Source organism: Lagopus leucura, unplaced genomic scaffold (genome assembly GCF_019238085.1).
Source record: "Lagopus leucura isolate 7727_CA_CO unplaced genomic scaffold, USGS_WTPT01 Super-Scaffold_100019, whole genome shotgun sequence".
Taxonomy (NCBI): Eukaryota; Metazoa; Chordata; class Aves; order Galliformes; family Phasianidae; genus Lagopus; species Lagopus leucura.
Genome location: NW_024962273.1, coordinates 9961099 through 9974853, shown reverse-complemented (window position 1 = coordinate 9974853; position 13755 = coordinate 9961099). Strand labels below are relative to the sequence as shown.

At 41.0% G+C, this 13755-nt stretch overlaps 1 protein-coding gene across 1 annotated transcript in view; it reads left to right on the top strand.

The window, feature by feature from the left end:
• PDIA5 (protein disulfide isomerase family A member 5) overlaps window positions 1-13755 on the top strand; it is a 99066-nt gene that overhangs the window by 31154 nt on the left and 54157 nt on the right. The window contains exons 5-9 of the mRNA XM_042877978.1: window positions 1283-1366; window positions 2115-2160; window positions 7994-8086; window positions 9302-9362; window positions 13072-13139. Coding sequence (XP_042733912.1) covers window positions 1283-1366; window positions 2115-2160; window positions 7994-8086; window positions 9302-9362; window positions 13072-13139 — 352 coding nt within the window. The remainder of the gene's footprint in view (window positions 1-1282; window positions 1367-2114; window positions 2161-7993; window positions 8087-9301; window positions 9363-13071; window positions 13140-13755) is intronic.

Here is a 13755-nt window from a genome sequence, read left to right as displayed (position 1 = left end):
CTCTTACAGAAATATGCTTCTCAACAGCAGAGGCTACAGGCACTTCTGATTAAGTGGTCACATGCTTCATTAGTTCCTTAAAATACTCATTTCATTGTAAAGTTCTGGTATTGGCGCACGTGTCCATATTATACCCTTTCTCATTTCCACCTAAAGATAATCATTGTGGAGATTTCCACAAGGCAGGCTCTCATTTGCAGCACATTGCAAACTTCTTTATTGTTCCAAGGCAGCTGGAGAACACTGGGGGAATTAGAACCAGTGCTGCCAGCAGCCCTTCGTTTGGTGAAGCCCTTGTATCTTGGGCTCTCTAATGTGTCTCTAATTGGTTTAAACTTGATGGGTTTCCAGTGTTTCCATTTTCTAAATTGATTTATCTGCACAAAAAGTACAAGATGTCCTCTGCTGGGAACAGGTTTCCAAGGTTTTTAATCTTGTGGTTTGTCGATGCAAAGGATAGTCTCATCAGTGTGGATCATCCACTTCTCTTTGTTGTTCACTGTTTCACACATCTCCCCAGGTCTGTGTCTGGCTTCATATCCACTGCAACTTGAAGCAGACTTAGCAGCTGCGCTCTTGTGTTGTGGAGGACAGCAGCTAGTCGGCACAGACCCTTCCCCTGCCTGCCTCACCAAAGGCACAGTTTGCTCCCATGGCCTTTTTCTTTAGCCTAATTGGGGTTATGCCAGAAACACAAAGTGAACTCTTTCTTTTTACCAGTTTGGAAACCACCACCTTCCCTCTGCCAGCCTGTTGTGGCTCCAGGACACATTCCTTGTACCTAGAGCAAATGGGATTGCTCCAAAATTTGGAACTTTTTAAAGGTGGCCACATGTGATCAGGGCATGGAGATACCATGAAGATATCTTGGTTTTATCTTCTGCCAGATACAAAACCAGTTCAGCTTTTGTCTTTGAATATTTTCACAAATGGTGCTATTTGATCATCAACGTATCAAGAACACGGACTTCTTAAATGTTGACTTCCTAAATTTTATGTTAACCCCTTGAACAGAATATCATCTGAGGTACTTAGACATGCTAGGATGGACTCATTTTCTGCTGGTTGGAGCCTGACATTGGAATGGAGATTAACACAGTCTGCTGTGTCTTGACCAGGCAAACTGAGGAATTTAATTGTCTTTTCTCCAAAACTTGGTTGAGCAGCTTCTAAATAACTGTTAGGTACTACTAAGGGAAGCAGAGCAATGAGTTTTCAGAACTGAATGCATTTGATTTCTTTCTCTTGTAACTGTTTTTCTTCCAATATATGTTTTTTGCAGTGACACTGAGAGCCGAAAATTATGCAAGAAGATGAAAGTAGATCCTAATTCAAAGGAGAAAGGAGTGGAATTACTCCATTATAAGTGAGTGCTCTGCTGGGATTTGTAGTTCCTTATTGTTGATGCCCCTGTTAGGACCATTTGTTTTCCTTGCAGCTCCATTTTTCTACAGCATGAGAAGTTATTTCTACTATGCCCTCTGATATGTGAAATTGCTCACTGTTTCTTCAGTTTGGAAGCATGTGTTGTAACAGAAGTTAAGATAAATTTATTGTGCTGTTGAAGAGAGTACATTATCTGGGCTTGTGGGAGAGGTGCCCAATAAACTAAAACTACCCAATGCACAGGGCTGACGGCTGAGATTTGGATCTCTTGCTTTTTCTGTCACTTGCCTACTGGCATGTGTCTTGGACAGTTGGCTTCACCACTCTGCTTGCTCTTCTAACTTGAGATAGTACTTTGTGAAGTACTTGGAGAGAGGGAAATGGAATGAGATAGCAAGATATCTTCTTCCTGAGAATAACAGAGTGGGAGTACTGTAAAGTGTAAGAGATACCAAGCAGCTGCATCTCCAAAGATCATGCCTTAGTAAATTTTATTATTAAAGTGTCAGAGAGGAGAGACCTGGTTGCATGACACACTGTTTTCCACCCTGCCTTTATCCTCAGTTTTTCCTTTTCCTCCCCTGTTTAAATTGCTGTGGTGTAAATTCTGCTGGGTTCTGTGGCTTTGGCAGGATAATTTTACTCTGGTTAGTTAGAAGTGAGGGAGCTGTGTGATTTCCAGCAATGCTACTGTAAGTTAACACTGTTACCCACTCCTTGTTCTACAGGGATGGTGCATTTCATACTGAATATAACAGAGCTGTCACGTTGAAGGTAAATTTAAATATTTGATTATTATTTGGTTAGGTATGGGAGAGAGATATGTGGGTTAAGAACAGGTGTTGGTATTTTTTCATGCTGAAGGCATGAAAGGGAGGGTGGTTAATCTTCATAAGCAGCTGTCAGAATGACCTAGGGGCTTTTGTGGATGCATGCATCTGCCAACCACAGATTCAGAAAAGCTGTGTATTAACAAGATTGAACCCATGTTAAACAGTCATATAAATTGTGAGTTAGCTTCCAAGCTGGTTGCAAATAGGGATTTTCTTATTTTCATTACCAGGTGCTACTGATGGCAGTATAACTGAAAGTATTAGCTGATACTGTGTTTTTGGATTGAAATTTCTCTGAGATTTTTAGGCCTTGCATTTATAAATTTCTAAGAGTTGAGTGGCCTGCTCTTTGATCATGGAACTGCAGTTTTTATGGATGTGCCCAGAGTGCAAGAGGGATGAAATGACTTCCCGTTTTCTCTGAATCTTGAGGCAAAGCAACAGGAAGCAGTGTTCTGTGAGCGCAGTGGGAAAGATATGAAATTTGACTGATGGGGGGAGTGATAGACTGAAAGCACAGTAAGCAAGGTGAAAGTGAGCAGACTTCCTCAGCAAATCCCCATTGAGGTGCTGGGAGTATCCTCATATGGGGCACGTGATGATTTGGCTTCCAGAAATGACTTCCACCCAGTTCTGATGGCAGTTTGTTTTTCTTCCTCTTCTTCAGCAAACTTGGGCTTTGCATAATCACTGAAGCTTGATGAATCGATTTAGGCTATCAGAATTAGATTTGTATCTATCTTCTGCCTTGTTCAAGGGTTTGGTCTGGGATGGAGAAAAGTCTGTGTGAGATGCTCTGTAAACTCTATTCTGTCAGAGTGGCCGCTTCTAAGCATGCTTCCTCTGTTACCTTCCTTCCACAGCCAGAGTTGTTGTGGGGTAGATGATGGAGAGATTTGTCTTGGAAAAAAACTATGGCTTGAATAATCTATTCAGCAGGATTCACGTGAAGTGAGGAGAACAGGAATGTGCATCTTCGCCTCTCCTGCAGCAAAAATGCTGTCTGGGTTGGATAACCCAGCCTTGTCAGCAAATGCCTCAGGCTCCTTGTGTACTTTGTGAGGAAATGCACCTGATGCTTTTTTATTATTTTTTCCTCTTGGTGGGTGGTGGGGTGAAGTAGACTGATTAGTTGCCTGGATGTGGGTGGTTTGAATACTCATTAAAACGTCATTCCTGCTCTCCATACAACACTGCAACCAGGAATTAGTGCTGTGACTCTTCCTTACAGATAGGATGAACTGGAATGCACCTGCGGAGCCCCAGGGAGTGCTCCAGCTGAGTTGTGATCATAGCAGGACAGGAACCATGTCGTTTATTCTTTTAGTTGCCATTTTGTGATGTATTTTTCCCTTTCCCTTCTGCCTTGAGGTGTTTCTTTCTGGCTGGTGAGAAGAAAGCAGATCTAGAGTGACCCCATAGACACACATGGGATGTGTGAGTTTAGTTTGGACAGAAGAGGTTCTGAAGCTCCTGTCTTCCACGATCTCTACTCCTTCTTAAATTAACTGCCTCTCTGAAACCAACTGCTAATGATTTACAGATTGGGCAGCACATCAGAGCTGGGCAGTGGTGAAAGAATTCAGCTGTTTACTTGTTCTGCTGCTCATGGCTGTTTGAATACTGTTTGTATTTCTCCCTCTGCACCATTTCTCCATGCCTTCTTGTGTTGAGGCAGTGGCACTTCTTTCCTACCTTTAGCTGCATTTGTGAGAGGTCTCCTAGTGCACTACAAACAGCAAGCAGCAGAGGGATATCATTACATTGAGCTTCATACCCATTTTATGGACAGATGGGCAAAATGAAGAACAGACATTAAAGGACTTGTTTCATGGCAATAAAACTAGGATCTTCTTCCAGGCATTCTGTTGACATTAATATTTGTATGTTGTTTTGGAGAACAGTGGACACAGCTCTGAGGAGGAAATGCTTCATTACTGTAAAAGGATTCTTCTGAAGTAGTCATCAATTTCATAGATAGGGCTGATCCAGCTGATAGCGTACTTAGGCTTTTAAGAAAAGCTTTTCATTTTTTCAAGTGACTAAATTCTTACGTAATTAGGTCCTTGTGGGTTAACTCTTAGGAAAATGAGGAATGAAGGATAGCTCAGTGCCTGCAGTGGGGAGATGTTAGTAGTCAGAACCCCCTGCTGCTGAGACCTTGGTTAGGATCTGAGCTGTTGGAGTGTCTGATAAAGAAGATGGATGGCAAGGGAATTAAGTTTGATCATTAAAAAAACTTTTAAGAATAGTTTTAAAAAAAAAAAAAAAAATTAATCTTTTTAAAGAGTTGAGAAGGCTCACAATACCAGTGGCTTGTCCATATGAAAGCAAGAACCTGTGGGATAACAAATGCAAGAGGGATAGAAGGACACAATTCCAACTGTGCTGAAGTATCAGCAGGTTGTTGTAATAGGATTTGAATTACCTGCCTGGATGTGGTTGGCCTGAAAATATTGGCTTAGCAAGAGTGAAAAAGTCAAATGATTAGTAAAGGAACAGGGAGTGGAACGGGAAATGTTACTCCACCATCTGAGTTCATTGTCTTGCATCAAGTACGTAATTCTGGTGGCCACAATGAGTGACACATACCAAGGTACTGTAGAAGAGCAATAACACTGGGTCAGAAGTATCAGTGCCTTGACTATTTGTATTGGGGGTGCTTGGGGGAAAGACAGTGGGAGGGGGATTGTGAGTAATGGATGTGTAACTGTGAGTAGCTTTAGGAATGGTACAGTTACCTGCTTTTTCTCAAAATGTTGGCGCAAGCGGTGACATTTTGAGGCAGCTGATTTCTAACAACTCTGCAGTGCTTTAAAAAAAAAAGTTACGGTACACATAGCCATATGTTGTGAAAGCTAAAAATTTAAGTCTTAAAATCAGTGTTAGATAGTCATAAAGTATATATCCGTTGATAGCAAGCACAGAGGTAAAAATACAACAGCTGGTACAGAGCCAATAAACTCAATTACTTTTTTCCAGAAACTGAGCGTGCAAGATAAAAATGGCTTAGTTTTTCTGCCAGGTATCTGTAGCGAGCTGCTGTTGGATGTCCGAGGTTAGATCACTTTTTGATTTTAGCTGGTTACTTTAACCGCACCATATCCTAATTGCCATACTGTCATAAGGCCAGTATCCAGGCTATGTTTGTTATTCACTGAAGCCTTTTCTGGAGGGTAAAATACAGGGGGAATTTTACTGTCTTTCTAAAATGGAGAAAATTCTTTCAAGTGTAAACTTTCTGGCAGAGGGAATGGACTAACGCAGTAAATTAGACCAGCTCTAAACTCTGTATCCTTTTCAAGTTTGCTCTTGTAGGATGTGTGTGTGTGTAATCAAGGAAAGTTTCCTTATTAGCATCTCTACTGCATTATACTTGAAAGGAGCAAAAAGTGCGTGATGTGTTTCCATATTTATTTTTTTCAGGTTAAAACCATAAATGATAGCCAACTATTGTACTGTTAAAACTAGCTTGATTTTGGCAGCGTCTACTGGACAAAACCACATCCTGTGTTCTACTGAATTGGTGTTTGATGTTCAGAGCTGCTGCAGGGGCTCAGGCAGTGGGTAACAGCCCATTGTGGGCCTGCCGGGGCTGCAGTATCAAAGCATGTCCTGACCCCATCACGGCAGGGCAAGAGTGGAGCTGGTTCTGCAGCATGGGAGCTGCTGTGCTGTGGCCTGGACCTTGCTCAGGTCTTGAACTCAGAACCCAGGGACAACTGTTTTTCTGCAATTAGATAATACTGTGGTTTGTTTGTGGGTATTTTTCTTTGCTGTTTAAAAGCGCACAGGAAACGCTCTTCACAGAGCGGAGTAATGAGTGTGAGGCACTGCACTGCCTGCTCATGCCAGAAGACATTACACATCTAATTTTTTCTTTCTTGGCTGAGAGGGAGAAGCTGCAAGAATTAAATCTCTTTAATCCCCTGTTCTCTAACCACATCTGTTTCTACATCACTGAACTTGGCACACAGGAATTTCTTGAAACTAGGAGAGTCAATTGCACTCATTAGCTGTTTAAAATGCTGTCCCCTCTCTCCTCCCCAGCAGAGTACATTTGAGGTCTGTGCAGACTGAGGGCAAGCAGAACTTGATGCAGTGTTCCCAGGGTTGGAATATCTTCCTGGTTTGGTCTTCCTGCCCTTTCCTTTTTCTATATGTTATTAAATTTTCTTACAGCATTGTTTGGGATGCTGATGCCTGTAGCTTTTGAGCTTTTTACAAGTGTAACTGTGTTATAAATTAATCAAACTTCTTCTTGATAGCTCATTTCTCTGCTAATGCCACATTAAAACATATTTATTCTATGCAAAGTGTTTGTAGTCCCAAAACAGCTACCTCACCCCTTAGGTCTTCTCACTAGGTACATTAAGTGCTTTGGTTGTTGTCTAGTGACTAATATATGCTGCCTCTTACTATAAGACAAATCTCTTTAATGTTAGCTAAGCAAGTAGACAGTCATTAATGCAGTAATGCTGTAAGCTCTGAATCCTTCCAAGTCTTGTAGTACCAGCTGAGATGCAGGAAGATGAGCTGAACTCTATTATCTGTTGATAAGCTGTTGGAGTGTTGTACAAGAGCAAACCTACCAAAGACAGAAAGGTGGCAGAAGTGTCTCTTGAGACTGTTTCAGTGGCACGTGTTACCAGGTGTACTGATAACCTGCTCTTGAGAAGGTGGGTTACAAACCTGAATGGCATGGAGCTGTGTCCCTTGGGTCCTGTTGCTGTCACCAGAACAGCACCTTCCCCTTGGACCTCATTGTGTTATTGCACAGAGTTCTTGTCTGGGAGTGGATGCATGCCTACAAGTGGTGCCACAGAGAAAGAAAACAAGGTCAATCTGAGCTGTAAGTGATCATAAAAGTCTAGGCATTGTGTTTTCTATAGCACAGACATCTGAGGATAAGTGATGAAACTAACACCTTCACATATAGCTGGAAACAGTGGGCAGTGATGCTCTGCTGAAATCCATGGAGAGCCAGCCTCTCACTGACCTTAGAGGACTGAAGTTTTCCTCCGGTTCGGTCTGAAATTTGAACTAGTAGGAAGTATTTTTGTGATAAAGGGAATAAACATATCAGTCAAGTAGAGTGTGCATATATGTACTCAGCTTATCAAATATTGGAGCTGCAGAATCAAAGTGCTTCACATTTCCTGCTTCTCTTGCTATGTTTCTTTTTTATACTCCTACTTAAAAATCCATTAAGTGCAGTTTCTATTTGAATGGATCATAGGGGAGACTATTGGTGGATTATTTTCCCGTTGACCAAAAGCTCAGTCTGATCTATAAGTTTGGAATTCATTGCTTTTGCTATGTGAGTATCAGTGTGCCCTACAGCTGGTACTTTTGGATTTAAAGGTTACACAGATCCAGTTAAGGGCATGGAATGTAACCTCTGCATAGCGAAATCTTTCCTGCTAAGCCAGGGACCAGCTGTGGAAACATTGGAGATCTACTACCACTGAAAGAACTCTCTGAAGGATCCTTGAAATTGTTGACTGTGTGTCGGTCCACCTCCACGCAACTTTCCCCAGTTTTGTGATAGAAATAGACACCATTGAGTGGGTATATCATTTGTGAGGAAGTTAAGCACCAGTGTATCACTTAGTTCTGCAAGAATAGATTTGTGTGCAACTTCATTATGGCAAAAGAGTGTAAAAATGGAAAAGCAAAAGTGTTTATTGCTTGGGATTCACATGACAGTATTTGATTTGAGTTCAGGTTCTCATTTGTTTTGCTTTAAAAGCTGTTTTTCCTGTTTCCTACAGTCCATTGTGGCTTTTCTCAAAGATCCAGAAGGTGCTCCATTGTGGGAGGAGGATCCTGAAGCCAAAGACATTGTGCATGTTGACAGTGAAAAGGTATGACAACTGAAGAGATGTTCTGTGCATTTTGTAATTATGTGGGATGTGGGGAGTATGCATGTTTGTATAAACTCTTAACAAAGCACCATTATTTCCTCTGGAAGGAAATTCTATAGTACACGGTTGTTAAAGGGACATAATAAAGTTTGTGTATTATGGTAGAGAGAGCAAGGTCTCCTGCTTCTTTCCTTCTTTCCTCTACCTTGTGTGTGGTTGTGGTATTAGTCTGTGAACTACATAGCAAGCATCAGGTCATTATGGATGCTGTAATAGAAGAGACATGTCTGTCTCAAAGCGTAGCAGCTTGCAAGATGCAGTTGCTGCAGGATGCAAGTAGGAGATAAAAATGTTATTCTTAAAACTGCAGGTTGTCATTAAAGCTTAGATTCTCTCATGTGCCTGAGGTCTTCTCAGGAAGTCTGGAGCACGTAGGAGCAAAATTTGGGTCTTGAGTGGTTTAACCTTGTACAGTAACCATCTGCAGCGGCAAGTGGGAAAGCTGTAAATAAGATAAAACTACCTTAATAAGCTAGTGCCATCACAGAGCTACCCATGATATTCTCTCTAATATTATCAGCTTGGTCTTTTGTATTACTTTTCTAGTCTATTGATTTTTAAAACTTTAATTGATTGGGCACTAGCTGGTATTTTGTAAAGGGCATTTTCAATTACCTAGCTTTCATTTTTAATATTAGGAACAGTTATTTTGACATTCTGTTTTTGTAGGAAGATTAATTTTTAATGTATACCTTCTGTACTCTAAGTCTTCCAAGGATTGTGTTCAATTTGAAAACTTGATCTGTTTTTTTTCTACCATGCTGGTAGTAAAAAATCTATTCTCATGGCCTGTTCTATTTCATAGTGTGGAAATGAAAACTTTGTTACTGAGTCCAACTTATTGAATTAGAATATGTTTTTTTCATTAGGTTGCAGATTCTGAGTTGAGAATGGACCAAACAGTACAACTTTCACATCTTGACACCAAAAATGCTGGTCTTGGCTATTTAGAAATATTTGAGTCTATAAGAAGTTCTGTCATCTCCTTTCAACTTAAAGTTGAACAGGCAGAAGAAACTCGAGTCTTGTTTGTTTGGGAGTATGATCGCTTCATTTCCCCAAATAAAGGAGAATACTACTAAAATATTGACTTTTTGAAGTTTAATGAAAGTGTATGTTTATGTAGGCCTGTACTTTGTTTGGTTCATTCACTAGGAATTACGAAGGCTTCTGAAGAAGGAAGACAAACCCCTTCTGATGATGTTCTATGCCCCATGTAAGTAATGTAGCACATCTTGCTGTCATCTTTACTGAGAAATGTTCAAGTCTGACTGGAAGCCTCCCTTGTGTTTCACTGACACCATCGTATACTGTCATTATCATTGAAATCCATGTGGTGTTTGCCTGTTTGTATTCAGTTTTCCTCTCATTGTTCATCTGCTGCATCCTAGGCTGGCAGTTTTTTCCCTTTATCTCAGTCTTGTGATGAGCATCTAGTTTATGTAAGTTTTTTACTTGTTATCCTTCCTAAATATGTATGGTAGTAGACAGAAGTGTGATATGCTGAGCTCATGTGTTAATGCTACTTTCTGAGAGGGTCTAGCCCTCTGGTCTATATGGAGCTGGAATTGCAGATGAATATTGCACGTGCTTTTTACTTTTGCGCTTTGGGCTGCAGTATACAACAAGCAGTTAGACACAAACAAAAGCTCTCTAGAGTAGCCCCTGGAATAGAAAGAAGTTCTATCTGTTCTCAGTAACTGCAGGTAGTGGGAACAGTCAAGAGCAGGAATACTTTTTTTTACTCCATTCAGGAGATACTCTGGATGTTTCAGTTGTCAGCAGCAGGAATATCTTGAATGTGGGGTGGCAGGAAGGAAAGAGAACAACTCATTGGGGTTGCTCTGTTTCTTTTGTGACATTGTCACTGCACTGCTCTGAGCTTGTTGTTGCATTGGCTGCGTATTCAGCTTTTGCAGATTTACAACTGGTGACAGGTGTGTTAGAGGCTTTCCAGCTCTTTAAAACAAAATACTGCCGGAGCTGTTGCTCAGCTGGAAAGCGGGGCAGCCATGAGAAAGGCATCAATGTGTGCCTTAAGCTGGAAAAGCCTCCCAGTGCTGTCCTGATCATGAAATTGATGCAAGGCATTGCTAGCATTTCCTTAGTTGTCTCTCTTCTAAAATGAATGCCCCATGGCAGCAGTATCTAGTGTTTGAGTGTATTTTCTCTGGTAATTATTGCCTGAAACGCCATCCTACCCTTTTTCAGTCTCCTCAGAGTACCGCCAAGAAGGCCAGAATGGCCCCAGACTTAGCATGATGCATCAGTACGAGGGTGTTTTTCCTTTAATTAAATTAGCAGCAGCACGGGGCCTTCACGCTCTGTAGAGCCTGCTGGCTGCCCTGGCTATGTCAGCAGGGGGCTGCAGGCCTGCTTTGCCTGCCCATTGCCTCGTGGCAAGCGCTCTGCTGCACAGCCCCGCACGGTTTACCTGTATCGTGAATAATTGTTTTCCACAACTGTGTCCCTGCCTTAAATGTGCCTTATCTAGCCTTTGGTTCTCTTTGAACTGTTCCCCCAGAAACCCTCCTCCTTCCAGTTTCTGGTCTTTTGAAGTGGCAAAACACCTGCTAGTCTGCAGTGCTGTAATACCTTTGCTGCTTTCTGAACTGCTGTGAAGGAAGCCTAGTTGTAAGGTTTTTTCCCCCTCTGATTTCACGATTCTTAACTCCCTCATCTTTTATTTAATACATGAGACCTTCTGACTTGACTCTTATCCAGTTTTTCTTTCCTTACTCTTGCTCCACTTACTAAAGGCAGAATACATCCAGCAGTTGTATTAAAGCACTAGCTTTGGGGAGCTGGAGCTGTGGATTGCTGTCTTGTAGTGTTACTGTTTGTGCCTGGCGGCAGCAAATCCAAGCTGATTCCTGAAGGGAGTTTTGCTTTTCCTTACGTGCAGGGAGTGAGCCAAGGGGGTCTTTGGCAGGAGAGGACATCGGAGTCTTTGTCTGGGAAGTCATGAGGAAGACAGCTGCCTCATTTTTTTCAGCTTCATTGCAAGCTTTCTTGGAAATCCATTGTGGCAGATTCAGGAAATGGATTCTTTGATTACATGCTAGTGCGGAGGGAGATGAAAGTGACTGGAAACTTAAATGTAGTTTCTTTAATATTTCAGGAATGCTTGATCTGAGTGAAACAACTCAGAGCAAAGGCGAGCCTTTTCCTCAGAAGATATTATTACCTGCTATTTGAAGCCCATTCACTCTACTTTTGGACTTTAATATAAGTCAGACAGCACTAAATATGAAAAATTAGGTATACTTACAGGCATTCAGATTTACTTAGAGCTAACTCTGCCAAAGAAGAATCCTGTAAGAGACAGTCTGCATTTGGCAACGAAAATGAGCTGTTCAAAATGTCACTGAAAACAAGACTTTAAAAATGGAGATGTTACCTAGTGGAAAAACTAGTATGTGTTCAATTAAAAAAGCAGACAAAAGCAAGCAAACGCTTTTCACTCAGAATGCAAGAAAAAATAGCAGATGAGAAATGAGTTTTTTAAGTAACCCTTGAGGTATGCCCCCATGGGTACATATCTGGCTTGTCAGAGTCCTGAACAGCGTAGCGTGAAAATGCATGGTCAGGACAAGTTGCTCTGAGGTAGGTTGAGGATCAGGGAGCCCAAGGCAGCAGAAGGAGCATGAGTGGAAGCTGGGGGAGGAGGCTGGCACGTGCCTGAGCTGCAGAAGGGAGTCTAGGGAGAGATTCCCAAGGGACAGAGATGTGTAGTTGGGGGAAGTTTACAGCCTGAGGCTGTTAAAGAAAGCAGAAACAGAGGATTCAGAAGATGGTGTTGATGGCTCATATCTTTTGATGCCTGTCCAGTGGTTTGGATGAAGTTGAGACTTCAGTATACCTCAAATGAGTGGTCCTTGCCCACCAGGAAATCATTGCTTGAACCAGCACTAATTTAACAACCTCATTGGCATCTGGAGCGGATAGATCAAAGGTGAAAAGACCACAGAAATGAGCTCTTTCCTCTGATTAAAGGATGTTCTTTCCAGGCGCTCTGATGTGATCCTAAACCAGGGGTTGCACAACCTTCTTTTATGAAAGTTATTTTCAAAACCATTCTTTCTTCATCAGAAAGAAAGAGTTGACAATTGTCCTGCGGCAGACCAAGAGTCTCTACAATAAGTGCCTGAAGTGCATGGCTGCAGCTTGCTTTGTTTCATGCTCTCTCCCCTCCCTCAGTTCCTGGTGTGCGTGTGCATATTTTACTTGGCAAGGGTGAAACCTACTGCTTACAAGGTGATTTATTGCTAATCTGCTTAGCACTCAAGAGCGTCATCAAAAAGCTCTTAGTGTACTCCAGCTTGTCTTCCTTCCTTGCTCACTGTTTCTCTTCCTCAGCACATAAAGTTCTTGGATCTTATAAGGGCTGTTGCTTCTCCCGGTTATCATCTCTGTTAACAGTGCACAACTTAACTTTTAAAGTCTGTTTAATCTGTTTATGAAGTGTCTTAAATCAGTTGCAAAACTTTTAAAATTGAGGTGAATCTGAAGTATATCCCCATCTTCCCACTGATAAAAGACTAGTTCTGACTTTCCTGGTCGCTAGAGTGCCCATTCAAAATGCATGAAGCTTTTCATTTGACTTGATGAGTAAAACATCTTTCAGCCCACATTCCAGAGTGATTTCAGCCTTGAGCCTGAAGAATATAGATGGTGTCGCTCATTCCAAAACAAGGATGAGAAATGAATAACATGAAAAACTTTCATGTAACATATAGCATATAACAGGAAGCAATGTCCTTAGAAAATAATAATTGAATAACTAGTGGAAAAAAGTCAGGATTGAAAAAAAAAAAAATTATAAAAAATGTGTAGTTTAATATGCTTTAGAATGTAGATCCTGTAGAAGAATCTGAATGGGGTTGTTGACATATTGCTTACATAATTTCTTTTTCTTTAATCAGGGTGTGGTGTTTGTAAGAGAATGATGCCGTCTTTTCAGCAGGCAGCCACAGAACTGAAGGGTAAATATGTAAGTGAGAAGATAAACTTTATATGAAATACAAAAAGCCCTTTTAGACGCTTTTTTTTTTTTTGAGCATTTAAAACCACAAATATTTATTGAAGTGGGGAATTTTTAATTGAGCTAAAGCAAAGCCAGGAATGAATGATGTTGTTCCAGAACCACTCAGGATTCTCTTTTTTTTTTTTTTTTTTTTTTTAATTCGTATTAAAAATTTGAAGAATGAGGTGTTAACTCACTTACCATTTATATCTGGTGTGGCTTCTGTAGGGAAAAATGGGTTCTGACGCTGTGTAGTTGATCTGCTCCTAACTGGTTAGTCTGTGGGCTTTGGGCTTCCTCAGCTTGTTTTGATAAGTAAATGTTTGCCATATTGAATTTTGTTAGCTTTTTGGCTTGATGTTTCATAGAGGGCTTGAGGATGGATGTCTTTATAGTAATAGTTAATCAACTTTTTCAGTGAAGAGTCAGTGTCATGGGATGGGTATTACCCTTTGTTAGCTTGATTGTTCTCCTAGCAAGTGAGCTTAAGCATTAATAATTAGTTTCACTGTAGCTTTGTTAACAAACAATTTATATTGGGCTGAAATGAAAACAAAATTTGATCCTAATAAAATCATGTTAC